Source organism: Papio anubis, chromosome 3 (assembly GCF_008728515.1).
Source record: "Papio anubis isolate 15944 chromosome 3, Panubis1.0, whole genome shotgun sequence".
Lineage (NCBI taxonomy): Eukaryota > Metazoa > Chordata > Mammalia > Primates > Cercopithecidae > Papio > Papio anubis.
Genome location: NC_044978.1, coordinates 66,209,904 through 66,237,811, shown reverse-complemented (window position 1 = coordinate 66,237,811; position 27,908 = coordinate 66,209,904). Strand labels below are relative to the sequence as shown.

General features: G+C 38.7%; 1 protein-coding gene across 4 annotated transcripts in view; it reads left to right on the top strand.

Moving 5' to 3' along the window:
• Positions 1-27,908, top strand: part of SPATA5 (spermatogenesis associated 5) — a 405,297-nt gene that overhangs the window by 349,201 nt on the left and 28,188 nt on the right. For 2 of the 4 annotated variants that reach the window (XM_021938773.2, XM_003899163.5), the window contains exon 16: positions 14,386-15,326. The exons of 1 other annotated variant lie outside the window; for it this stretch is intronic. In XM_021938773.2, coding sequence (XP_021794465.1) covers positions 14,386-14,562 — 177 coding nt within the window. In that variant the 3' untranslated portion in view covers positions 14,563-15,326. Of the gene's footprint in view, positions 1-14,385; positions 15,328-27,908 lie in introns of those variants that run through there. One more of the 4 variants, XM_021938778.2, reaches the window with a different exon arrangement.

Below are 27,908 nucleotides of genomic sequence, written 5' to 3'. Positions count from 1 at the left end.
GAGGAAATTCTTGGCACTTGTTTCAGTTATCGCCTCTTTAGAACATTATAGGGTGCTTTTATGTGTATGTATTATCATTCATAATAGATAGTACATTGACTAAGGTTGCAAAATCGTTTCCATTGTATCATAATCCCCTTGTGTCCAGTTGACTCACATCTCCGAAAAATTTCTGCTCAGTTACAAATGTCTTCTGGTCTCTTTCCAACAATACTTTTTTCGTTTGTTTGTTTGTTTGTTTGTTTGTTTGACGGTTGGAAATCTGAAGAAAGTTCACTTAGTTAAAATGATGATATAAAGTATATGAGTACAATCCTAAAATTTACTAAATGTACATACTCAAATTTACTCAACTTTAGGTCATCAGATTTTAAAAACTAGATTAATAATCAAGTTCTTCAAGAAAACCAACTGCTGTGTTTCCAATACCAAAACAACCTTATCAAGTGATCATTTAATTACAGCTTTTAAATGAAATTTTAAAACACGATTTATTCATGATCAACAAGGTTCATCCACCCTTCTTTTTCCACAACTATTTGCATACCTGTAGGCCTGCTATTTATTACAGCCTTTCTCATAATTTTTAGTGTAGGCTTAACAAGCATACAGTTTTAAATCTTTCCTTAGGAGACTGTCTGGCTTTTCTCATTGCTGAACTCAACACAAACCTTATTCTCTTATTAGCATTCTTGCAAAGGAGTTTAAGTAATAATAGTTAAGAAAGAATGTTTAAGTTTGATAGTACTTTAAATAATAGACAATGATCAGAAGAGGAAAAAAAATGTGTGGGTATTTTGGTTAAGGTTTTCAAAACCTGAATCATCTTTATTCTCCACCTTGGCCTGAACAAAGAATAACTATAATGAAAATTTGGCCTATGTGGCTTTCACACAAAGTATTATTTCTTTCAGTTACATCATATATATAATTTTTTGTTGTTATTAAAATGCAACAGCTGGATCTCACTATTGGCTTTCAGATCAGTAAAATCAGAGATTGCCCTTTCTTTGTTTCCTTTTTAGTGGACCTACAGGAAATAGAGTTCAGAGCGTGTGTACCTCACTCCTTATAAGACAACAGCCTATATAATTTTGCAGATAAGGAAACAACTCCTTCAGTTTCTAAATACCCAGCATATAGTGTTGTTATCAAACATCAAAACCTATATGCATTTAAATTCACTCACGGGTTAAATGAAATTACACGTAGTTAATACCTGCCACTTGTAAAGTCTAATCTTATCTTGGGAACTCGGATTTTGCATTCCTTAACTAGTGCACTTAAATTTGCAGTTGTATTATCCTATCTTTTTTTTTTTTTTAAGTAGATGAAAATAAGACACAGGTCTTTAGATTTCTCTTCATGTCGATAAAGATCTAAACAAGCATTTAGTTATACTTAGGGGCAGCTGTTGAAATGTTCTAGGGTACAAGAGAGGATCTAAGAAAATAAAACCCACTCACCTCTAGCATGATCAGCTCCATTTTGTATTTTCTGTACTCCCCAACTATGATAATTCCAACCAAACTGTATTCTGGCCTTATTGATCTGGAAAGGGGAAAGCAGGTATTATTATGAAGCATTCAGAGGATTTAAGAAGATTTGAAATGTAGTTACTATAGAGCAGTAGTTCCTAACCCCTTTTTGGTTTTGGATCCTTTTTAGACTATAATGAAAGTTTTGAACCTTCTCTCTATAGAAAAATATATAATATGTATATATGGGTATATGTTTTCATAAGTTTCAATGTATTCTTAGACCCATCTAGATATCCATAGACTCTCAGTTAAGAATCTTTACTATATGGCCAACAAACATACAAAATTAGTGAAATACCAATTGAAATAGTATCTAGTTCATATAACAAAGACAAGATTGCTTTATTATTTGAAATTAAAATAAAGTAATACAATGTGAGTTTCTAAATAAATGACTTATAAATAACATAAGTATTATAAGTCAGAGGAAGCAGAGACCACCTTAAAAATATAAAAATAAAGAAGATACGTGAGTATATACTGGATATTTTCAGAATATCTTATGTAATGGGGATAATGTGATTTCACCTAATTTATATCCATATTTGTTTATATGCTAGATGGGGAAAAAAGAGCTTGCTTCCAGAAAAAAAAAATACCACTGTCAATGAGTATGACATGCATAAAATAAGTGTAATATAAATAATCGTATTTTCTTCTCACTCTCTATTATGTGTTAATGGTATACTTATTGGTTATTCACGAGGACCTATCTTCACCTGTCCCTTACCTAGCTATAGACTGTCAAATCATTTTCCCCCCTATATAACACAGATAGCCATTAACACCATGCCATCTGCTTTAAATGTAAAATCATTTAGAGATGCCAAGCAAATCTGCTGATTAGCTCAGGCCAGCCTACACCAGATTGGAGAATGGGAAAGTAGTGAAAGACACGCATTACAGATTAAGACTGGGTATAAAGAGAAGACTCTAACAACCCACCCCCACCAAATATGCCACACAAATGCTCAGAGAGACTAGAGTTCCAAACTAGACTACCCAGGTGAAACTACAGAGTTTCACAGGAGGCAGCTTTATGTGTGTGTATCAGTAGGGCAAGATGTGAGGGCTGGCAGTAAAGAAGTCTGACAGATGAGGAAACATGGGGAATATTAAAACCAGTTTAACACACTTGCCCACACCTTCCCCCGAGCCGCTTCCTCCCAAGCTCCCAGAGCACTGGCAGGGAGGTTGAGACACTCTAGACTTGGGGAGGAGTCCTGAAGTTTTTCAGGAACTTTGCTTGCTTTCTCTCCCAAGGACATCCGTTGTCCTCCTCTCCTCTTTGCCCAGGGCCAACCTCAAGCTCTCCCATTACATGAGTGCTTTTACCCAAAGTGTGGTTCCTCTTCCAGAGCTGTCAGCTTTCTGGCTATAGCTTGGTCATCAGCCCCACAAGGGCCCACAAATGCAAACCTCAGCATAGGATGACTCATTGTGCCTGATACTTTTTTGCCTTTTTAGTCCATAGTAGACAATTACCTTGACTATAGTTATGCCAGCAGGAGCTGCCTCTGTGTATGTGTGTATGTTTTTTCTAAGGCAAAAACTAGTTTATATCTTTGTTCAAAGATGACCTTAGCAGGAGACCTTTTTTTGGACTTGATTGGCAGGTCAAGCCATGTGCTAACCTGGTATGTCTGGGAAGCAGAGCAGGACCAAGGCTGCAGGGCCTTGATGGAATTTCTGTGCTAGGAAGGGAGATAGACATTTGACACAAATATCTCTATATCTTGACAATTGCGATACGGTAGGAAAGTACAGGCACCTATGGGACTACAAAACCGATCCTAAACCAAGCAGGCATGGGGAGGTAGTGAGGTCACCTCTAGGAATGCCATCCCAGTGGAAACATTTGCACTGAACCTTGAAGATTAGGTAGATGAACCAGTGCTTTTGCCCACCTTGTTCCATGAGAGCAAGACTGTTTTTTTACTGTTGTATTACCCATTGCTTGCTTCCTTGTAGGTAATCAATAAAGCTTTCTTGAATAAATGAAAGAATAAGGGGCTCCCAACATCTGTTTGCTGTTATCCCTCTCCTTTCCTACCACAGTGGTTCCTGTTCTCTCCATTCCCATAGCAATTGGTATGTTATTTTAAGAACTAAAAACACTCCTTTTTATCTTATTATTATTCAATTAAAGTTAGAAACATTTAAAATCCCCACAGATGCGAATGCTAGAACAATGAAATAAAAGCTCAAGATCTTTTCTGCCCCAAAGCTCTGTGGAATAATCAATTTTATAAGTGTTTAAAAAATAAAAACTATTTGGAAGGCTGAAGCAAGAGGACTGCTCGAGCCCAGGAGTTCAAGGCCAGCCTGGGCAACATTGCAAGACCCCGTCTCCTAAAACAAATATGTAAATAAAATTTTAAAAAGCAAAAACTAGGCTTCGCCGTGCAAGTTTATAATAAAAAGTTATGCACTGAATATATACTTTAGCTATATATTTCAAAGACCTCAAGATAACGTTAAGACCAGGCATGGTGGTTCACACCTATAGTCACAACACTTGGCAGGCCAGCTGGAGAGGACCACTTGAGGCCAGGAGTTAGAGACCAGCCTGCACAACATGGTAAGACTTCATCTCTATAGAACATAAAAAAGCCAGGCGTGGTGGCACACACCTGTAGTCTTAGCTACTTGGAAAGCTGAGGCTGGAGGATCACTTGAGCCCAGGAAGTCGAGACTGCAGTGACCCATGTTCAAACTACTGCATTCCAGCCTAGGTGACAGAGAGCGACCCTGTCTTTAACAAAAACAAAGAAACCAAACCAACTTTGAATCAGCAAAATTAAGCAACCAAGTGTGTTTCCCTTCTCTAATGTCATTAAGCTTTGAGTGTTTTTACAGTAATTTTTATTTTCTTATGTATGGCATCCTAGATTGTATGACTTTAACATAATTCCAGATGGATTTATTATCATGAAGCCTATTTTGCAGACTATTCAAGCGAATTTAGCCCAAGAGCAAAAGTTAGGTAATTCCTTAAATCTGAAATCTGTCCTCCGAAATACTCACTTCTCTACTCACCGCTTAAATGGTTTTCAGCGAAGTGGCACTTTAAAAATAAGCGCTGCATGCTTTACCTCTGAATTCCCTTCTCCAACGCCATTTTACTCCCTGAGCTGCTTTCTTGGCAGTTTGGGGCACCCCTTGCTGTTTGTGCCTGTGATAGTCTGACTTCCATCTGCCGCTCTGCAGCCAGGAGCCTGCTGTGCTCCCTTCAGTCACATCTTTCATGCCTGGCCATTCAAGCACCTTTCATCAGGTCTCAATGGGCCTGGGTAAAGGGCCCTCCCCGCTGCATCCACATGAGCACATAATCTCCCAGGTAGCCTCCTCCTTGAAGCACCTCCAGCGCATGTGTTCGCAAACAGCAGGACATCACTCTCTACTGGGTTCCTAATCCCTCAGACACACAGAGGAAGGAGGTCGCAAGGCCGTGAAAGTGAAAAGAAAAGCGAGGGGGCGGGTGAGCAGAGGGAACACAATGTCAGCGCCTGGGCCCTCCAGCGGCTGCTCCACAATCATCGCCAGCTGCAGCCCAATTAAGCTCAACAGGTCACAGGTGTTCCAGACAGAAGATGCTTTTAACAAAACCACTTTCTTGAAAATACCTAAGACTTTTTAAAGCACTGCAGCCCATTTCTTTTGGTAGATTCTTTAAAGCTATTTAGTACCCTTGAAATACAAAGAAGCTGAGAAATACATTTCAGCCTCAGTGGAAGGCGTGCTTGCTTCATGCAAAACAGCGGGGGCAGCAGCCAGGCTGCCGTGGCCGAGCCCAGAGACAGCATCTCTGCCAATGCGTGGAATCAGTTTGCAGCTGCAGAATAAGGACGTGAGGGTGTCTCCCTCCTCCAGCTTGGTCCCTTCTGATACTGTAGCCTGAACTGTGCAGTTCACTCACTCACGCAAGAAATTGCTGCATGGCCATGACCTTGTGTGTACTCTTAAATTACAGTCTCTAGGATGCACTTGTAGTTTTCCTATGAACTTTTAAGCAGCCCTGCCACACGCTGGTTAAACTAGGTGTATGAATTCAGCTATCAGGAACTACTTTTCATCTTCTGACACATTTTAAAGTGCTGGCTTCATTTTCTCCGCAGATCCAAGTGCTCCCTGTGCCTGCCAGAAGTGTGGGGAGGGGATGACAGAATCCAAGCAGAATTTAGGTAGCTGTTTAAGTCACCTTCGGACCTTTGTTACCCTTCCACCTTTCTTTGAGGATCTCGATAATCTCTGAGAGGCAGTTAGGAATGTAGTGGGGAAGGTCAAGTTAGAATTTCGGCATCCCTATTGGAAGGGAGTGGTTCTTAGTTCCCCTACTCTACAGGCGCACTTAGAGCGGCATCCCTTCTTCCCACGCCAGCGTGCCACTCTCATGTGTATGTTTGCCTGTTGTCATTATTGTAAACTGTTTGCAGCCAATAGCAAGGACATGCTGACACTACCCAGGTCTTATCTGGAAATGGAAGCAACTGCTTAAATTTACAATTGGGTTTCTAATCCGTCAATGCACCAGAAAAGCCCTGAGTACTACTGTGAAACTGAAAAGAACACGGGAAGAGTTAAGCACAGCGGGAATGAATACCCAGAATAGGGCCCAACGTTTTTCAGCTTTTCCTTCCTGTTGATTAGTTTTTGGTAAACAGTCTTTGCCTTGACTGTTACTCTTTACCACGTCATTTTTTTAAATTATTACTGCTTGCTTAGAAACCATGTTGGTTTTAATTTTCACAATACGCCTGTTTCTGTTTTGCTAAGCTGAGCCACCTGTTTAAACTCTTCTTGTCTCATGAATTGAGGGAAAGAACCGTAGGCAATGTATAAGAGGTTTCATTTTTTTCCACAGTGAAGTAAGACATTGTTCTTATTCTTCATGGCATTCAGAATTCTGCACAATTGCCTCTTTTGCCCTTTTGCATTTAAAAGTGAGGTAATTAGATTTCCCAAGGTTCAATGGTCAAGAGCCTTCTCATCCCGCGGAGCTGCTTCCCCACACTGCTCACAAGTGGAGCTGTCTCGCGTAATCCAGTTATTGCTATATTGTTATTATAAAGGGACTGCTTTTTCAGAGAGCTAGCATAGCATGAAACTTTATACTTATATGTCTCTTTGCTTTCATTGCTAACTAACTTTTTTCCCCACATTTGAAACTAATTACTATTTTATTCAGTGTCTATGAGGATTTCTAACATTTTTGTTAAAAATCTTTTCCTTTCCTACATCTTAGGAATTCATTTCAAATATGCCTAAATCCTTCATATTGTGAGCTCCTGCCTTTGTTGTTTTATGTTTTTGTCAGATATTTGATCGTCAGATCTATTATTACTGTTGAACAAATGGAAAGAAAATTTGTGACGTGTTGGCACCAAATAAATTAGTGTCATAGCCACTGAAACAAAGGCATGTCTTCGTCCAGCCCTGACAGTGAGATCTTGGGCCCACTCTGCTAGTTTTTTGTCTCATTTTCTCATTTCCACAAGCAGGTAGTGTTTTTACCTTTGCAAAAAGGTGCATATATATTTTAAAGCTAGGGTATCAATTTTTTTTTCTTTCTTTCTTTTTCTGAGATGGGGCTTCACTCTTGTTGCCCAAGCCAGAGTGCAATGGTGCGATCTCGGCTCACTGCAACCTCTGCCTCCCGGGTTCAAGCAATTCTCCTGCCTCAGCCTCCCAAGTAGCTGGAATTACAGGCATGCACCACCATGCCTGGCTAATTTTTTGTATTTTTAGTAGAAACAGGGTTTCACCATTTTGGCCAGGCTGGTCAGGTATCAATTTTTTAGTCAAAATTGAATAAGATGAAATACTCAGATTTACAGAGCCGACCAAAACGTTTCTGTTTTTACAGCCTAATAGCAAAAGCAATCTTGCTGGTAGTTGGCTAATAATTCATTTCTGTGATCTAGTCTGCAGCCTATGGGGGAAGAGGACAAGATGGTGAAGGGATTAGGGGAAAGCTTCCAAAATCCTTTTTGCCAAAGAAGTTAAAGAGCTTGAGTGACTGAGGTTTTCTTTCTAAACGAGTCAGTTTAACATTCCAGACAGTCTGTGATTCAAACTTGTCTATTCACTTATACATCTTCTCAGCAGAGTTCTTTATGGCCTCATGGGAAAAATTCAGCTGAATTCCCCCATCACTGAAACTGTTCCAGACTTTATCTACTTTTGCTTTTTGATTTTTAGAGACAGAGTCTTGCAGTGTTGCCCAGCGTGGCCTTGAACTCCCGGATTCAGATGATCCTCCCATCTTAGCCTCCTAAGTAGCATGACTACAGGCCCACACCATTACACCCAGCTCCATCTGCATTTTGAATGTGATATCAGCAGAGTGATGAGCTTGTGGTGGTCCCTGGGTTCGGTGGAGACACACACACACACACACACACACACACTTATCTCATTAGGTTTTCCTATAAACTTTATAGGTAGTAATGAGAAAGGTACTAGTTTAAATTGAAGGATTTTTTCCCCTTAGTTTCTGTAGTATTCATTCCCAAATAGAGAGAGAGATGTTGGCAAATTTATCTGAAAAGACCTCACTTTTCCAAAGCTTAACACAGAAAGGAAAATCCCATAATCTTAGGTTAGTTTCATCAAGTGAGACAATAAATCGCCATTTGCATAATTTTATTTTAGCAAAGATTCCATTCTAATCCTCCAAAACAATCTACAGTCGTGCGCCACATAATGACATTTCAGTCAACAATGGACCAAACACATGATGGTGGTCCCATAAGATTACAATATTATATTTTTGCTGTACCTTTTCTATGTTTAGATACACAAATACTTACCATTGCATTACAGTTGCCCCCCTACAGTATTCAGTAATATGCTGTACAGGTGTGTAGTGTAGGAGCAATAGGATAGACTCTATAGCCTAGTGTGGAATGGGCTATTACCATCTAGATTTGTGTAAGGACACTATCTACACAACAATGAAAGCACCTAACAATGCACTTCTCAGAACATATCCCTGTTGTTGAGCAACACATGACTATATGTTACTACACTGTTTGTAAATTTTCTGAAGTCGTGCTCAATTCCAATGCAGTTTTATTTTCTATGACAGTACAACAAAGAAGCTCCTGTTCCTGTGGGATATATTTTGATACCTAAGAAAGCATCTCTCAAATATAACAAAAGCATAGTTGTATTCTTGCTAGAATTTCTAATTAATGTTAGAAATTAGTTCTACAGAAAGAACTAAATGCAGGGTAGTGCTCCAAACTGAAAACATAGCTTGAGATGAACATATATCACAGTATTAAACAATTTTAGTTATTTACTTTCTCTTCATTCCAAGAACTTAAGAAGACCTGACAACATCTAGATCAGGGGTTTCCACCTCCAGGCCATGCACCAGTACTAGTCTATGGCATGTTAGGAACCAGGCCACGCAGCAGGAGGTGAGCAGTGGGCAAGCGAGCATTATCATCTGAACTCCACCTCCTGTCAGATCAGTGGCGGCATTAGATCCTCATAGGCGTGGGAACCCTATTGTGAACTGTGCATGCGAGGGATCTAGGTTGTGCACTCCTTATGAGAATCTAATGCCTGATGATCTGAGGTGGAACAAATTCATTCTGAAACCACCCCCACTCCCCCACCCCCTGTCCATGGAAAAACTGTCTTCCACGAAACCAGTCCCTGGTGCTAAAAAGGTTGGGGACTACTTACCTAGATTGTATGAAACATAAGTAATAAAAATACTGTAGATTGGCCATATCTGGGAAAGATGCACATAGCACGCATCTTTTTGAAAATGTACTTGTAGTTAAGTAACTATTCAGTTCAGCAAACATACCTTGACTATTTACATATCCAGAGCACAAGTGCCTTGGCTGCTGCCACTGTTGCTGCCCTTTGACTCCATTAAACACACTGGCCTTCCTTCTGTCCCCCGGGCCTCTCCCCATCTTCTCAGAAACACAAATAATATGTTTATTCCTTGTGTTTCTGTCCTCCACCCCCTTCCTTTTCCTATTTTGGAACAGGGGAGAGCAAAAGTAAAAAGCTATGCTAATAAGCAAGAGCCATAATGTGCCCTGAGTGAGTTGTTTGGTATCTCCCAAAGTATGTGCCAAAGATCACCAGTAACCCATTTACAGATATTCTGCCAGAAATAGGAAGGGAAGAGTTCTATGGGAAACAATGAGTGTCATTGTCCATTCTGGCTGCTATAACAAAATAACTTAGAATGGGCAATTTATAAATAATACAAATTTATTGCTCACACTTCTGAAAACTGGGAAGTCCAAGATCAAGGTGCCAGCAGATTTGGTGTCTGGTGAGGGCCTATTCCTCATAGACATACCTTCTAGCTGTGTCCTCACATGGTGGAAGGAGCCAACCAGCTCCATCAGGCTTCTTTTGTAAGGGTACTAATTCTGTCAATGAGCACAGAACCCTCACAACCTAATCACCTCCCACAGGCCTCGCTTCTTAATACTAGTAGCATTGGAGATTAAGTTTCAACATATAAATTTTGGAGAAAAACATTCAGACCATTCCATTGGCTTAAAGAAAATCAAACTGATCATCATTACTGGCCTTTGTAAAACCTTTAAAATTCTATTGTGCACCATGGGGAACAGAATATATACAGGTTAAGTGTCACTAATCTGAAATCCACAATGCTCCAAAATTCACAACTTTTAAGTTGTGAATAACACACAAAAGAAATGCTCATTGGAGCATTTTGGATTTCAAATTTTCAGATTACAAATGTTCAACCAATAAGTAAAATGCAGATATTCCAAAATATGTAACATGTCTAGTCCCAGGCATTTCAGATAAGGAATAATCAACCTGTATAGTGTTGCCTAAAACTTATTTGACCATGGAACACTTCTGAACAGACACTGATTTCTTAAGGGAAATGCTGGCATGGGCCATGAGAAGAACAGGAGAGCTGCACTTTTCTTCGGAGGTGTTATGTCATATCTTGGAACTCAGGCCACAGTAAGTGGCTCCCAGAGCAAATAGAAACCAGCCATCATGGACATCCTAAGAATTGATCTGTTTCCAGATCTACCATTTTATTTGGGGTAGGAGAAAAGAACCAATAATCCAGTCAATGCTTTTGCTTTTGGAATTTCTACTAAGAAGCCTTTTCATGAGGAAAAAATAAAAACAAAAGGAACTTTTAGGAGTTGCGCTCTGTCAGCTGCTTGTGCATCAGCTGCTTGTGGATTTGGTTCAGAGCTTTAGAGAGGACTGGCATTGACTAGCTTTCACTGTCATTGTGGCCCACATGACTTTGAAAACACTATCATTGTTAATTTTAGTTATATTTGATGGTAGAATTATTATTTTTTAAAAAAATTTCTCCCATCTACTGAGGCTAGTTCAATGTAATCCGTGTTTTCTTCTTCCCACCTTGCTGTTTTTCTGCTCGTTTTATTACCGCTAGTCCTTTTCCTTACCTGTATGCATATCTCAGTTCTCTTCTTCACACTTTGGTTTCCAAAGCTGTAATTTATTCCTTCTCTCCACACTAAAGCCCTTTCCATTTGCCTCCCCGACAGTACTTCTAATACCATGGCACACACGGCATTTAACTTATGTGCATCCACTACTGGTTTGTGAGCATGGGAAGACAGGTGCTAAGTCTTAGACATGCCTGGATCTTCCACCTGGCTTCATATAGTTATCGCACAGAGTAGCTATTCACTGGATGTTGATTAATGAAAGAATGACTGGCTAATTATTTGTAGTGTCCTGTTTACATTTCCCTCAGTTACTGGCTGTATATTGCTAAGTAAATGTGATAGGAAAGTAAGAGTGGCAGAAGAAGATGACCTTATTGACTAGTTCTTCAGAGCATCCTTTATAAATAAATAAAAATAAACAGAGTAATGTCTATTGAAGCAAGTGTTGAATTCAGGCAGTGTTTCTCCCACCCTAGGACATACAGACAGCTGCAGTCCTTCCTCTACACAGAAGAAGACACGTTCATATGAGGTCCTTGAGTACCCATGTTTCTCTTTTCATTAACTCTCAAAAGTTCTCTAGGTCATCCCTATCTAATCCAAACATTAGTGATCTGGTCAAAACTCTGTCCAAGTTTTCTATATCTCACAGTTTCATAGTTCTCCAAGCTAGATGGAATGGTTTATTAAGAGTCAGGGGAGTACTAAATATAGTAGGAGAATTTTTTCTCAAATGTTGACATATACTAGAGGCCCCAAGTTACAAACATCCACACTTCAAGTGCTCACTACTTCTCTAACCATAACTGATCACTAATACCTGCTTTGTCACTACCATGTAAGCTACCACAAAACAACAATTTATAGCTCATAGAAAAATCTATAGAAGCAGGCCGAGCGTGGTAGCTCACGCCTGTAATCCCAGCACTTTGGGAGGCTGAGGCGGGCGGATCGCGAGGTTAGGAGATCGAGACCATCCTGGCTAATATGGTGTAACCTCGTCTCTACTAAAAATACCAAAAATTTACCCAGTCGTGGTGGGGGGCGCCTGTAGTCCCAGCTACTCAGGAGGCTGAGGCAGAAGAATCGCTTGAACCCAGGAGGTGGAGGTTGCAGTGAGCCAAGATTGCACCACTGCACTCCAGCCTGGTGACAGAACGAGACTCTGTCTCAAAAAAGAGAAAAATCTATAGAAGCAAATGTGAAGGAAAGAAAGTGGATCTTCTAAGAGGAATTGCCCAGGGGAACTGACCCTAAGGACAGCCTTCTAGGCCCTAATGACATAACACTTCCCACTACCTACATTTATTTACCACGCTGGGTTAGGCTTCCTGAGGTTCCAGTGATTACAGGAGTACAATCATTTCTTCTTCTGCCAGTTTGATTACTTTGTGTTGAGAGTGGAAGCCTATCTGACAATTGGTTCCCTTCCTCAGATATGCCAGCTGGGCAAACCACCCATCTAGCCATGTGAACCAAAACCCAGAAACTTTGAGAGGTTCCAGGCAGCCTTTTGGTTACCTCTCCTTTTCTCAACCCCCTTCTTTTTCCACGCCCCACCCCAGCCACCATGGTACACACGCTCATCTGACCACTCTATTGGATGTGTTTCCATCTGACTTTACATATACCCCTATTAGCAAGACCACTGCTGTGCAAAAACAGGGAGACATCAGTCATATAGCAAATGAATTAGTACAGTAATTAGTATTTGTGCACTCACATAGTAGGTGCTCAATAAATGTTTCCAACCATTATGTGCCAGGCTCTGTATTCTCTGAGGGAGTCTCAGCTATGAGGTTGGGGGAGGTATGCAGGAGACAGAAAGAGAGCTCCGCCACCTGGCAGGAAATGTAGTGCTCTTTGCCTCTTCCAGTGATTCTTCAGCCTTTTTAGCCTTGCAACCATTGCTTCAAATTCTTGTCCGGATGAAAGAAGTGCTGCTCAGAGAGGTGTGGGAGGGGACTCTTCCCACTTGGTCCCTTCACCTCCCTTTGTAGAGATCCCCTTAAAACACAGTGGAACCATCGGATAGCCAGTTTACCATGCTGGGCATTTCACAGGCTTTTACTGTGCTTATTAATTATCACATTCTTGTTTTCAAAAGAGCTCTTTTTGCACCAGAACATGTGATAAAGTGGTTTTACTAATCCCTTGAAGTTTTGTTTTTTCCTTCAACAAGATGATAGCCACTCTCTTTTTTCAGAAAAACATTAACATGCATAACCACTATAGTTAACTTCAGTGCTCATTAATGAAGCCCAGAACTAATAGTTACATTGTGGTAATTTGACAAAGCCATCTAAATCTATGCATGTTTTTGAAAGCTCCCTAAACATGCTGCTAAATCCCCTAAAAAGCTACTAAACTGCTTTGGCAGCCATTAGCCTAGCATAAGCAGAGGAACTCTTTTCAGTGAGTGAACAAACAGAGAAAATATGCTGAATGGCTGGACAAATGTGTTTCAGCTGGCCCTTTCATTTACCGATATAAGGGCGCAGTCAATATCAATCACTGTTTTCCCTGTTGCCCTGAAAATCACAATATCTCTTTTCATCCCCCAAGCTCTTTTCACTACCATAATGTGTCTTTAGAATGACACTGGCATCAGCCTGCTTCCGCTGTCTGAAGTCCAGAAAGCTTAAAAACACATTTCAGGATTCTTGAACCTTCCTCCCCTTCCGTTTTCCTACTGCCTCCTCCCTCCTCCCTCTGCATCCATTCCGCCCCCTCCCCAGATTCTTTTCAATTCTTCCAGCTTTCCTGGCTGAGTAAACAGCATTCACTTCTCTGTTCTAATGCAGCTCTCCAAAGTAAATGTTGACAACCCTATCTGATATTCCTGAGATTTAAGAACTCATTAAAGAGATACACATAAAGAAATGCTTTTACATGTGGGTAATACATCAAAGGTTGAAAGGAATGTGGAAACTGCTATGACACGGTGTGTTGATGAGCAGGGCCTCACTCTGTATCAGAATATCTCCCCGCTCTGCCCTCCCTTGACCATTGGCTCCTGCCTCCCCCCACCACATAGACACATGCATCCTTTGCTATCCCATGTTAAAAGTATGTGCGTGCACAGCTACCTACTCTTACAGTTAAGAGCAAATGCCCTTAAAAGAAAATGCCACTTCTTAGATATCTTTTGGCACTCCTGGTTCTGAGTACTTAATACATTGCTTTGGGATGAAGGAAAGAACAGAATGCTCTGTATATGATTACCTTTTATCTTTTTGAAAACTTGAGTGGACTAATTCTTGCAGATAAATTTTAGCGATGGGCATTTAGTTGTAGATGTTACCACAGATGAATATTTGGAATATTATGTTTCTAAAAGAGTATTGATTGTTTTCTACCTCCTTTTATTTACTTATTTTTTAAAAATTCAGATTGTAGCCGTCTGCAGAGAGGCAGCTCTTCTGGCTCTGGAAGAAGACATTCAAGCCAATCTCATCATGAAAAGACATTTCACTCAGGCCTTGAGCACTGTGACACCTAGAATTCCTGAGTCATTGAGACGTTTTTATGAAGATTATCAAGAGAAGAGTGGGCTGCATACACTCTGAGAAAATATATATATTCAAAATGATGAAAATCCTTTCCAGAGAAAATTTGTTTCTTTTTAAAATTTTTTGAGAGTGTTAAAAAAAATTTTTACTAGGCAAAATGTTTGAAGTATATTCAGTAGAATTTAGGGGCTTTGGTTCTTACAGGTTTTCAACTCATGTAAGTGCAGTGACAATATCTCTGAGCATAAGTTTCAATCGGTTTTATCTGGAAATTTGTGGTGCGGTTTAAAAATCAAATGTTTAGCGTTTTCATTTGTGACCTAGTCTGTTCATCCCATGAAGCGATTTCTTTTTCCAGAATCTGTTTGAGTGTCTTTCTAAAAATCTGTTTTTGAGTGTCTTTCTAAAATGCCAAACGTGTTGGCATCAGTTTTATACAGGGATATAAAAAAATGTATGTGGATAAATTTTTTTTAATCTTTATTTTTGAAGGCCAGTCAGTAATTTGGCCCAATGTGCCAGCCAGGCTTATGTGGCCTTGTTTTCAAATATGCATATATGTGTTATTAAAATTCACAGATGCATTTTTGCTTTAGTCTTCTTAATCTCTACCTATGGCCAAAAAAAATTTTTGAGAGATATTTTGAAGAATACAATGCCCTTTGAAAGTTAGAAAACAAAATGTAAGTGTAAGCCCACTCTAAGCCTAGAGCAGTAGGCTTGGGATTTTGTTGTTGTTGTTTTGTCTTGTTTTTTTGTTTGTTTGTTTGTTTTTGAGACAGAGTCTCACTCTGTCACCTAAGCTGGAGTGCAGTGGCACGATCTCAGCTCACTGCAACCTCCGCCTCCTGAGTTCAAGCAATTCTCCTGCCTCAACCTCCTGAGTAGCTGGGATTACAAGCGTGCACCACCACACGCAGCTAATTTTTGTATTTTTAGTAGAGACAGCATTTCACCATGTTGGCCAGGCTGGTCTCGAACTGCTGGCCTCAGGTGATCCACCCACCTCAGCCTCCCAAAGTACTGGGATTATAGGCGTGAGCCACTGCACCTGGTCAGGTTATTTTTCTTTTTAATAAAATGCTATTAATAAATCATATGATGCACTCATGTTTTTACTTAACATATTTTCAGGGTACTAGTAAACTTTTTAGTTCAAAGATAGACCAAATTGTACTCTTTTTTTTTTTTTTTGAGACAGGAGTCTTGCTGCCCTGTTGCCCAGGCTGAACTGCAATGGCGCTATCTAGGCTCACTACAAGCTCTGTCTCCTGGGTTTACTTATGCCATTCTCCTGCCACAGCCTCCCGAGTAGCTGGGACTACAGGTGCCCGCCACCATGGCTGGCTAATTTTTATTTTTATTTTGTATTTTTAGTAGAGATGGGGTTTCACCATGTTAGCCAGGATGATCTCGATCTCCTGACCTCGTGATCTGCCTCCCTCGGCCTCCTGAAGTGCTGGGATTACAGGCATGAGCCACCACTCCCAGCTGCCAAATTGTACTCTTAAGCATATTAAGTTGCATTCTAAATATGTATATTTATGCTTCTTATTGTTTATCCTCAGGATTTCTTCCCACTTTATTACTTCATAAATACTCTTGAAAAAGCTTTCAGAAAGTGATTCTCTGACTTCAGATCAGAAACTGGCAATGGGAAGAATGTGCACTTAAACTTGATCGCTGTAGCTCTTTGAAAATTCCCAGAAAGACAGATCAGACAAGAAATACCTGATTATCAAAATAATGGGCTATACAGTTTTGTAGTGGCATATGTTCCTTGTTGTTTGTTTGTTTGTTTGTTTGTTTGGAGACAGGGTCTTGTTCTGTCACCCAGGCTGGAATGCAGTGGCACAGTCATAGCTCACTACAGCTTCAAACTCCTGGAGCTCAAGTGATCCTCCTGACTCAGCCTCCTGAATAGCTAGGAAAACAGGTGCACACCACCATGTCTGGCTAATTTTTTTTTTTAAACAGAGAGAGAGTCTTGCTGTGTTGTCCAGGCTGGTCTCCAACTCCTGGCCGCGGGTGACCCTCCTGCCTCAGCTTCCCAAAGTGCTGAGATTACAGGTGTAAGCCACCATGCCCAGCCTGTGGTGACATCTATTCTAAAGTCACATCTCAAATATTTCATCCTCAAATATATTTACATCCTCAAAAATACCAGATTTTCAAGACAACACTGGTTTACCAGTACATAAACCCACCCAGGGGTCAAAGAATATTACCATTTAAAACTGTGTTGTCAAATACAATAACCATTAATTATATCTGACCATTTTAATTAAATTAATTAAAATTAAATAATATTTATGAACTAGTTTATCAGACATATCAGCCACATTTCAAATGCTTAGTAGCCACATATGGCAAGGGTCTGCCTCGCTGGAGAGAGTAGAAAACATTCCCATCATTCAGAAGGTTCTCTTGGACGCTGCAGATCTGGAAAATAAGACTTCCATATCGAAATAAATACAACCTCAAAACTTTTATGCTCTCTGTTCCCTTTAGTTGTTATTTACATAGAAAATCATGAAAAGAGAGAGGACCTTACCTTCTTCCCTATTAAATATATGGCTAAGGGCATAAGAAAATAAGAGGAAAACTTATCCCTCAGGGCCTAAACAAGAAAATGAAAGAAATCTCATTCCCAATAAAATAAAAACCAGAAGCTTGAAATGACCCTGGGGCAGGAGGCTGGGTGGTGGGGAGGAGGGTAGCAGTCCCAATCAACAACTTTAGATATTAATGGCCACTCAAAGCCCTCAGCCCATATCACATGAAGTTACAACTGAGCTCTGCACATAATGCTCAAGCTCTTTAATAACCAACACTCTCAGCACAAGGGTAGACAAGAAAAGAAAAATCTCCTGCTGGCCAGGAAGACCACAAGGAGCCTTTCTGACTTGGCCTGTGCTTTTGATTTTTAAAACATTTTTAAAAAGAGGCCTCTCAAGGCCGGGCGCGATGGCTCACGCCTGTAATCCCAGCACTTTGAGAGGCCAAGGCGGGCAGATCACGAGGTCAGGAGATCAAGACCATCCTGGCTAACACGGTGAAACCCCGTCTCTACTAAAAATTCAAAAAATTAACTGGGCATGGTGGCGGGCGCCTGTAGTCCCAGCTACACCAGAGGCTGAGGCAGGAAAATGGCATGAACCCGGGAGGCGGAGCTTGCAGTGAGCTGAGATCTCGCCACTGCACTCCAGCCTGGGCGACAGAAGGAGACTCCATCTCAAAAAGAAAAAAAAAGAGGCCTCTCTGAGAATTCTGACTATGAGCTTACCTGCCCATGGCTTCAGGATTTGAATTCACACTGCCTTCAAATTCATGAAACCTCAAAACCTACCAATTAACTTAAAAACGTGGAGCCAACCTACAAATGCCCTGGAGGTAACTAGCACTTGCACTAGTTAGAGGAATGTATCCTCATCTCACAGGATTCCAAAAGCTAATGCCCAGCTTACCAAGGGCTTGTAATCTCACAGGATGTGAAGCAGTGGGGCCTCAGATCTGCTGATGGGAGCATAGATTGGTACAACCACTTCGGAAGGCAACTAGCTATCTAGCAATGTTGAAGACCCTACAATCTAATGGTTCTCCTAGGTGCATATCCCAGAGCAAGTCTCACATTGGTGCAGTAAGATAGCGAACAGGAAAGTTCATAGTACTATTATTTTTAAGTAGTAAGAACCTGGAAACAATCTAAATATCCATCAATAATAGATTCATATGATAGGCATACAATGGAATACTGTGGCAATAAAAAATTTTTGGAGCTACATATGAAATAGGGATGAAACAGATGAACAAAGAATAATGTTTTAGAAGAATATGATATTTAAAATTTGAAGCATGAAAAATATATGTTTATGGGGGCATATATAGCGGAAGAATAAATGAAAAGAAAAGCACCAAATACTGGCAAAGAATTTCCTCAGGGGAGAAAAGTCAAGCTGCTTCAATTGTGTCAGTAATGTTTCATTTCTTAAGGTGGACGATGGGAATATAGGTGCTGATTTAATATAGTCTGTACTTTTTGTGTACCTAAATATTTCATGATAATTTTTTAAAGATGGGCCTTAAACCAATACAGTCATACCATTTAACTCAGTTCCATGAATTTACAATGCAATCCACAGTGCCCACAACCCCATGTTTCTGGAAAATCAGGAGTACTGGGTACAATGGAATAAAATGCAAGAAGGCAAATAAGAGATCAGGCTTTTAGGACCTAGGAAACAAATTGAGAGAAATTTGTTGCTGAAAGTAATGTCTAGATGACACTCTCATTACCTGACAGGATGGGAGACATTATGTCTGGGAATAAGACATCTATTTCCATAGCACTTTAGCCCTGCAAAGGAATTGGAAGTTACGAATTTTTAAAGATTTTAGAATATTATATCTTTAGTCTCTCATAAGCCAGTTATTTATATCTCCACATAGCCCATTATTACCATTGAAAAGGCATGCAATTCTTCTATTTGAAGCTTGTTCCTTTTTTACAAAAGAACTGGTAAAAATCTGAGTCACACAAAAGAGCAGGTCAGGTGTCACTAATAACAGTTTACCTCAGCTTCATCTCTATGAAGGTTTTACTTCTAATCCCAGAGTCTCATGTTTATGTATTTACAAGAGTGTATGAAAGCTGGGCATGTTGGCACACACCAGTAGTCCCAGCTACTCAGGGGGTTGAGGTGAGAGGATCACTTGAGCTCAGGAGTTTGAATCCAGCCTGGTCACTGTAGCGAGATCCTATCTCTTGAAAATAAAAAAAAAAGGAAAACAGTATATGATCCTATTATTTAGGTTTGTGTGTGATAGAATACATGGTATGTAGTTCACAGAAAATTTAAGTTCAGCAAGGAAAGAAAATGGCCAGCTTCCTGTCTTAGGAAGACAATTTACTTTTTGGCATCTGTTTGCTCGAAAGTTTGCCTTTGATCCAGATTCTTTCGGATGTCAGGGATATTCACATTGACATGTCTTTTCAGTGTTCCAGGAGATTTTGGTTTGAATAGTACAATTTTTTCTTCTTACAACAAAACTTAGAGCGGCTTCTAACTTATTTCTTCATGGCCAAGAAACTATCCTAACTTAGCTTGATAAATATTTAGTTCTGTCTTATTTCTAATGTGTAAAACAGGTTTTAAAAATAATATATAGATTTTGCATTTATAAAAAAAGATTTAATTTATAGAACCAAACTTGAACATATGTTTAATTTAGCCTAATCAGAAGGTTACAGAAAAAGTTGCTGTAAAGATAGAATAAAAGTGTTGTACTAGTCTGTTTTTACTGAAGTTCCAGAATGTGAGGTTATTAGAGTCTTGGCTTATTGTGTCATGTTTTCCTGAATGCTTCCTTTGATGATGAGCACACAGCAAAGCATCCTTTGATATTATGTATGGATTAAATTAACACTGGTTTCCAAATGTGGTCCACATAGAAATTCTAATGTTACAAAATTGCCTTTCTTCCTTGGATTTTCATTATAACAGTTGTGTGCATACATAGACCTTTTACCTAATGTCTTTATCAAATATACCCCTTACTCCAATAAATTTTAGCAGAAAGAGATGTTACAGGGTTTTGAGAGTCCTACAAAATCATATGGAAATTTGTAGACTCCTCTTTCAGGATTTAGTGATAAACATTTCTGGAAAGATAGTTAAGTGTCACACCCACACACAGCAAAACCCAAGGATATGAAAATTAAAAACAAAAATGGAAACATAGAATTCATCTATGCTTAAAATAGGGAACAAATATAACACATATTACAGATTTCAATTTTGGACCAACTTAAAAAGGATCCAGGAAGTTTTACATGTACTGTGCTTGACAACACATTCAATGTAATAGGAAATACCTTGTTTACTTGTTGGTTTCAATACACCATCAATTGTAAGCCTCACTATTTAAAAACATCTTCTTCTAGAAAAAAGATAAAGTACTATAATATTGATTTGCATGTTAGTAGTATTACATACTGATTCCAGAAACATTAAAATGTGAACAATATGTACAATAAAAATCGATGAAATACAGTTAAATGCAAAGGAAATTGACATGTAATAATACATTCAAATATTTTATCATACACCCACAGCCATTTAAATATTACTTGCACCCAACATAATTATAGGCAATAAGAAAATTGCAACAAGCAAATAGGAGAATTAAAGATACTGAATGCAGATTATTTTGGGGCAATGAATAATCACAAAGCGAAATATCCCAAATGAAAATAGCAGGGGAACTATGCCAAAAATGTGGGGCGAGGGGGAAGGTTGGGAGGAGGAGAGAAACAAAACATCAAAAGAAAGCTGGGGTACATTTGGAAGAAGGAACATTTTCTGAGGAAAGAGGAAAAAAGTTTAGAATACAATGGCTTTGAAGTCTCAAAAAAAGTTAAGAAAACATGGATGATGTGATTCAGAAGATAAAATAATTGAGTCAGATTTAAAGAGAATTAACAGCAAAGGAAAAGGATTAGGAAGAAAAATAATACTCTAATGTAGCCTTTGATTCAGAAGTTCCACATCAAACCATTTATCATTCAGATATACTTCCATAATTACCAAATGATATGTATAAAAATTTTTCATTACAGCTTTGTTAAAATATTCAACACAATTCAATTATCCATAAGGGCTATGTAAATAAAGTATGGTACATCCATATAATGGAACATTATGCTGCTATAAAAAAGAAAAAGTTATGACCTAGTATAGACATTATCTCCAAGATACAGTGGATCTGAATACTAACTAATAACAAATATGTTTAAACTCTGCAAATAGAGAATGCACATCATTTTATACTCATGATACATATAACTATAGGGTACATGCACACACGTATATAACAATGTATTTGCTAAAGTAGATATGGTGCAGAATGTACTTTATAACTACCATGACATAAAACTAAAGTAATGTAGAAACAACAATTACAACAAAAATCAACCAATTAAAAGCTCAAAACTAATTTTTAAGTGATTCCTTAAAGAAGAAATCGACATCAAAATTGGAGAATATCTAGAAAATAATAATGAAAGTACTGTATGTTAAAATCTACGGGCCACAATTAACATTCTACACAGGATAATTTGTACACCTGAACGCTTTCCTTAATAGAATAAGATTAACCGAATTAAGCATTCTACTAAAAACTTACATTTTTTAAAAAACTACACAACCTCAAAAAAATGTAAAAGCTGAAATCAATAAATTAAAAAACAGTAGAAGTGGTCAGTCCAACAGCTCATTCTTTGAAAAACAAACTCTAAAACAAAACAAATCATTCTTTTTGTGTTCGACAGAATGATCCTCCAAGTATGTCCATGTCCTAATCCTCAGAACCTATGCATGTGTTTGTTATGTAGCCTTCAGATGGCAAAAGGAACTTTGCAGATGTGATTACATTAAGGATCTTGATAGGAGATTCGCCTTAATTTTTCTAGTAGGCCCAGTGTAGTCACAAGGATCCTTATGAGGGAAAGATGGAGGCAAGAGAATCAGTCAATGAAGCAAAGGTCAGAGAGAGAGATTTGAAGATGCTCCACAGCTGGATTTGAGGATGGAGAAAGTGCCCACAAGCCAAAGAAAGCAGGTGGCCTCTGGAAGCTGGAAAAGTCTAGGAAAGGGATTCTTCCCTAATGCTTCTAAACCACAGCTCTACCAACATCTTGATTTCAGCCCCATTTTATAGACTCATTTCAGACTTCTGACCTCCAGAACTGTGAGATAATACATTTGTGTTTTAATCCACTAATTTGTGATATGTTACAGCAGAAATTGAAAATTACTACACTTTCTAGATTGCTTTTTAAAAGATAACAAAAACATCTGTAGCATTTTGATATACCAATGACAATCAAGCTGAGAATCAAATCGAGAACACAATCCCATTCACAATAGCTACAAAGAAAAAGTAAAATATCTAGGAAGATACTTAACCAAGAAGGTGAAAAATCTCCACAAGAAAAACTACAAAACACTGATGAAAGAAATCATAGATGATACAAACAGATAGGGAAAATGCCATATTCATAGATTGGAAGAATTAATATTGTGAAAATGACCATACTGCCCAAAGCAATCTACAGACACAGTGCAATCCCTATCAAAATGCCAACATCATTTTTCACAGAATTAGAACAATCTTAAAATTAATATGTAACCAAAAAGGAGCCCAAATAGCCAAAGCAATCTTAAGCAAAAAGAACAAAGCTGCTGGCATCACATTATCTGACCTCAAACTATACTACAAGGATATAGTAACCAAAACAGCATAATATTGGTATAAAAACAGATCAATGGAACAGAATAGAGAACTCAGAAATAAAGCCACATATCTTTGATAAAGCCAACAATCTTTGACAAAGCTGACAAAAACATACACTGGAGAAAGGACACCCTTTTCAGTAAATGGTGCTGGGAAAATTGGATTGCCATATGTGTAAAAGTGAAATTGGACCCCTACCTCTCACCATATACAAAAACCAACTCAAAGTGGGTCACAGACTTAAATGTGAGACCTGATACTGTAAAAATACCAGAAGAAAACCTAGGGAAATTTGCTGGACATTGGTCTAGGCAAAGAATTCATGACTAAGACCTCAAAAGCACAAGCAAGAAAAACAAAAATAGACATACGGGACTTAAGTAAACTAAAAGGCTTCTGCAGAACAAAAGGACAGAGTGAACAAACATTCTGAAGAATGGGAGAAAATATTTGCAAACTATGTATCCAGCAGAGAACTGATACTCAGAATTTACAAGGAACTCAAATAACAACAGCAACAAAATAACCCCATTTAAAAGTGGGCAAACTGGTGGGAATATAAACTAGTACAACCACTATGATCCAGCAATCTCACTAGTGGATATCTACCCAGAGGAAAATAAATCATTATACGAAAAAGATACTTGCTCATGCATGTTTACAGCAGCATAATTCGCAATTGCAAAAATGTGGAACCAACCAAAATGCCCATCAATCAACGAGTGGATAAAGAAACTGTGGGAGGTGTGTGTGTGTGTGTGTGTGTGTGTGTGTATGTATATACCATGGAATACTGCTCAGCCATAAAAAGGATTGAATTAATGGCATTCAAAGCAACCTGGATGGGATTGCAGACGGTTATTCTAAGTGAAGTAACTCAGGAATGGAAAACGAAACATCATATGTTCTCACTTATAAGTGGGAGCTAAGCTATGAGGATGAAAAAGCATAAGAATCACACAATGGACTTTGGGGACTCAGGAGGAAAGGATGGGAAGGGGGTGAGCAATAAAAGACTACAAATTGGGTTCAGTGTATACTGCTTGGGAAATGAGTGCACCAAAATCCCACAAATCACTGAAGAACTTATGTAACCAAATACTACCTGTTTCCCAAAAACCTATGGAAATAAAAAATTTTAAAAATAAATAAAAAGTGAGCAAAGAACATGAATAGACATTTTTCAAAAAAAAAGAAATGATCAACAACCATATGAAAAAATGCTCAACACCACTAATCATCAGAGAACTCCAAATTAAAACCACAATGAGATATCATCTTACCCCAGTCAGAATGGCTATTATTAAAAAGAAAAAAAAAAGACATTGGTGAGGCTGCAGAGAAAAGGGAGTGCTTATACACTGTTGCTGGGAATATAAATTAGTATGTCTGTGGAAAACAGTATGGAGATTTCTGAAAGAACTGAAAGAACTACCATTCAATCCTGCAGTCCCCCTACTGGGGATATACCCAAAAGAAAAGAAATCGTTATGTCAAAAAGATACCTGCACTCATTATGTTCATAACAGGACTATTCACAATAGCAAAGGTATGGAATCAACCTAAGTGCCCATCAGCAGATGAGTGGATAAATAAATTGTGGCATATATTTTACCATGGTATACTATTCAGCTATAAAAAACATTGAAATATCTTTTGCAGCAACATGGATGGAACCGGAAGCTGTTATCTTAAGTGAAAATTCAGAAAAATACTGCATGTTCTCACTTCTAAATGAAAGCTAAATAAAGCACACACATTGGAGACTTGGAAGTGTAGGAGGGTGGGAGGGGGTGAGGGATGGGAAATTACATAATTGGTACAATGTACAGTATTCGGGTGATGTTTATACTAAAAGCCCAGACTTCAACACTATGTGGCAAATCCCTGTAACAAAACTGCACTTACAGTCCCTAAATTTATACAAAAATAAAGACAATAAAACCACAAATAAAATTATTAAGAAGGAACCACATTTATGAAGGAAATAAAAAGTTTGGTTACCTATGCTAATAAAAACACTGGTGATGTTTTTGTTGTTGTTTTTGTTTTTGAGACAGAGTCTGGCTCTGTCACCCAGGCTGGAGTGCGGTGGCACGGTCTCAGCTCACTGCAACGTCCACCTCCCAGGTTCAAGGGATTCTCCTGTCTCAGCCTCTTGAGTAGCTGGGACTACAGGGGCCTACCACCACGCCCGGCTATTTTTTGTATTTTTAGTAGAGATGGGATTTCTCCATGTTGGCCAGGCTGCTCTGAAATTCTTGACCTCAGGTGATCCACCTGCCTCGGCCTCCCAGAGTGCTGAGATTACAAGCTTGAGCCACCATGCTCGGCCTGAAATTGATTTTTATACAGCTACTTCTCAAAACATCCTTCAGCACAGATGACTTTATATGCAAAAATTTATTCAGATTTTTCAACCCAGTCATTGTTATGCTATTTTAACTGTTGATGGCATAAAGAAAAAGCAAGTTTTTCTAGTTCTTGTTATGACTAAAATGGTGCTAAGCCCCCTTTCAGTAACTATGTATCGAAGTCTCTAAAAGAAAGACCTAAAAAATTATTACTCAAATCAAATAATCATTTAACATATGAATAAATCAAAGTAGAAAACAATAAGTCGGTCTTGGAATTTAACATCATTTCTCATTTAAAAAAAAAAGTAAAGATAACATTAACATGTTAAAAATAATACTCCTAAACCAATAGCTAATAACATAAATATCACAAGCTAGAACGAAGGTCCATTATCACCACTTTTGTTCATTATTCTTTGAGCATAAGTCAATGCAGTCCAACCAGGGAATAGAGTCAGAACCCCAAAATAATTAACTGAAGGATTATGTAAATATGTCCCCATACCTAACTGTTGTAACAAAATAAGGTCACATTTCCTTTAATACTCAATTTATGTCTTTGAGTCTTTCTCCCACCAATCACCACAAGCCCCTTCTACCAATTTCACTTCCTCAAATACTTTCTGGGACTCACTCCCTGATTAGTTCTTTAAGTTTGTTAAGTATATGTTGGCAGGAGCTTAACACCTGCTCTCCACTGCCAACTTCACCCCCATTCCACATTCTTCCCCAACCTGATAAGCCACTCCGCATCCCCAGGCCCCTGCTGCTGCCTGCTAACAAGCTCCTCCAGGTCTGCCCACCATGAACATCATAATGTTATGGTGCAGAGTCGTTTCATTCAATTGTCTCAAGCATTTTCATTGTAGAAGGAGATCTTTGTTTTTATTTTTTAATAACTAAAATTTACGTTGACTTTTTAAACCAAGAATCTTTGCCTCCAAGATAAATTTTTTCTCTATCTTGAGAACAACAGTAAACAACATCAGGAAGTTTTAAAACTGCTTTTAGATTATCACGGTTCCAGAAATGTTGTATTTTGTATTTCAGTCTTAAAGGAGCATGTTCTCTTTGTAAACCCTGGAGTTTAGTAAACTGGATTCTTGGCTAGTGTCTCCACAAAGTGGATACGAAAAGGAAGAGAATGTAGACACATCAAAAGGACACCTCGTCAGTTGAGAAAGGCCTATTCAAGAAGCAGTAACAGAGGATCATGAGGATGAACCAAGCCAGTAAAGGCCCTTGAATGTAGTTCCTAGTGGTTCATTAGTGACCTTTAAGGAAGCAGTATCAATGGGATAATGAATAAAGGGTAAATAGGGGTTGCACTATGAGTTACATAATTTGTTTTTTCAAAAATTGTTAATATAACAAGTGTGTCAGTTATTAAGTTCTCCTATCCCCAAACCCAAGCTTCTAAACTTTGCTTTGGGGTGCTAAGGCGGACACTAGACAAGTAGGAAGGAGGAACTTGTTCCTCTTTGTTTCCTGCAGACCCCACGGGTCTTTCCTGCTTGTTTCCTAAGCATCCCCTGACCATGGTATTTTTTTCCCCTTTTTAACCCTGACAGTAGCAGTCCCCTCCCACAGCAATGACTGAATCCAGCTTTTGCAAATTCAGCCTTACTGTGCTTTCCCTTCCCCTACACATCCCAACACTGGGAGAGAGAATGTTTGTGGGTGTGGATTCTAAAGGTATTAGACCAAGGTGGATTTAATGCAACACTGGAATCAGCTGAATTTATTGATATAGTTGCATTCACCAGAGATTCTGGATTAAATGTTTTAGTTTGGATAGCTGCAAGTGGCTCTATTAGGTTACTTTTTAATTTACTTATTTACTTGTTTGTCTGTTGCTTATTTTGCCTCACTGCTCCATGTGGCCAGGGATTTTTATCTGTTTTATTTGCTGCTATATTTTGGCATCGGAATCACACCTGATATACAGTACATAATAAATATTTGTTAAAGGAATAAATAAATGAACACTATGCTGAAAGTAAAATTAGGGGAAATATTTACTTGGTCTTTTCTAGTCTTCTGAAAAGGCTTGCCAAATAATTTCATGCCACATTAACTATTTGGCTGTAATAATTATTGCTCGTGATGATCTTAATATATATGTGCCCTTTTATTTTAGGAAGTATTTTGATGCATGCCGGGCTTAAAACCTAGATGACAGGTTGATGGGTGCAGCAAACCACCATGGCACATGTATACCTATGTAACAAACCTCTGCACATGTATGCCAGAACTTAAAGTAAACAGAAAAAAAAAAAGAAAGTAATTTGTTTCCTGCATTCATCAGTTGTTCAAATATTGCCTTTAAAAAGCACATGGTCAAAAGCTTTTCTGAAGGCTCTCATGACATAAACAACTTAGAAACAAACAAAAATATACTCGACAATATTCAGACTTGGAAGTAAGTTATATAAGCTGGTTCCACCATAAGTATACATCTTTATTTCCCACCAGCCTCAAACAGTGTCTCCTACATTACCAAACACGTTGAACCTTTAGACTTTATCCAGTTTCCAGTAGAAAGTCAGTGTAAGGTACTGAGTTCTAAGTACCTTAGATGGTAGAACTAAGGTACTGAGTTCTACCGTCTACCATCTATGGCGCTTCTCCCGTTTCTAATCTCATGGCATTCTTTTAGCTGAAAGCATGTCTTTCCTCTCCCCAGGATGCCAGTTTTCAGTTTGGTATTCGCATGAAAGACCATGAGTTCACTTGGTTGGTTGTCTGAAA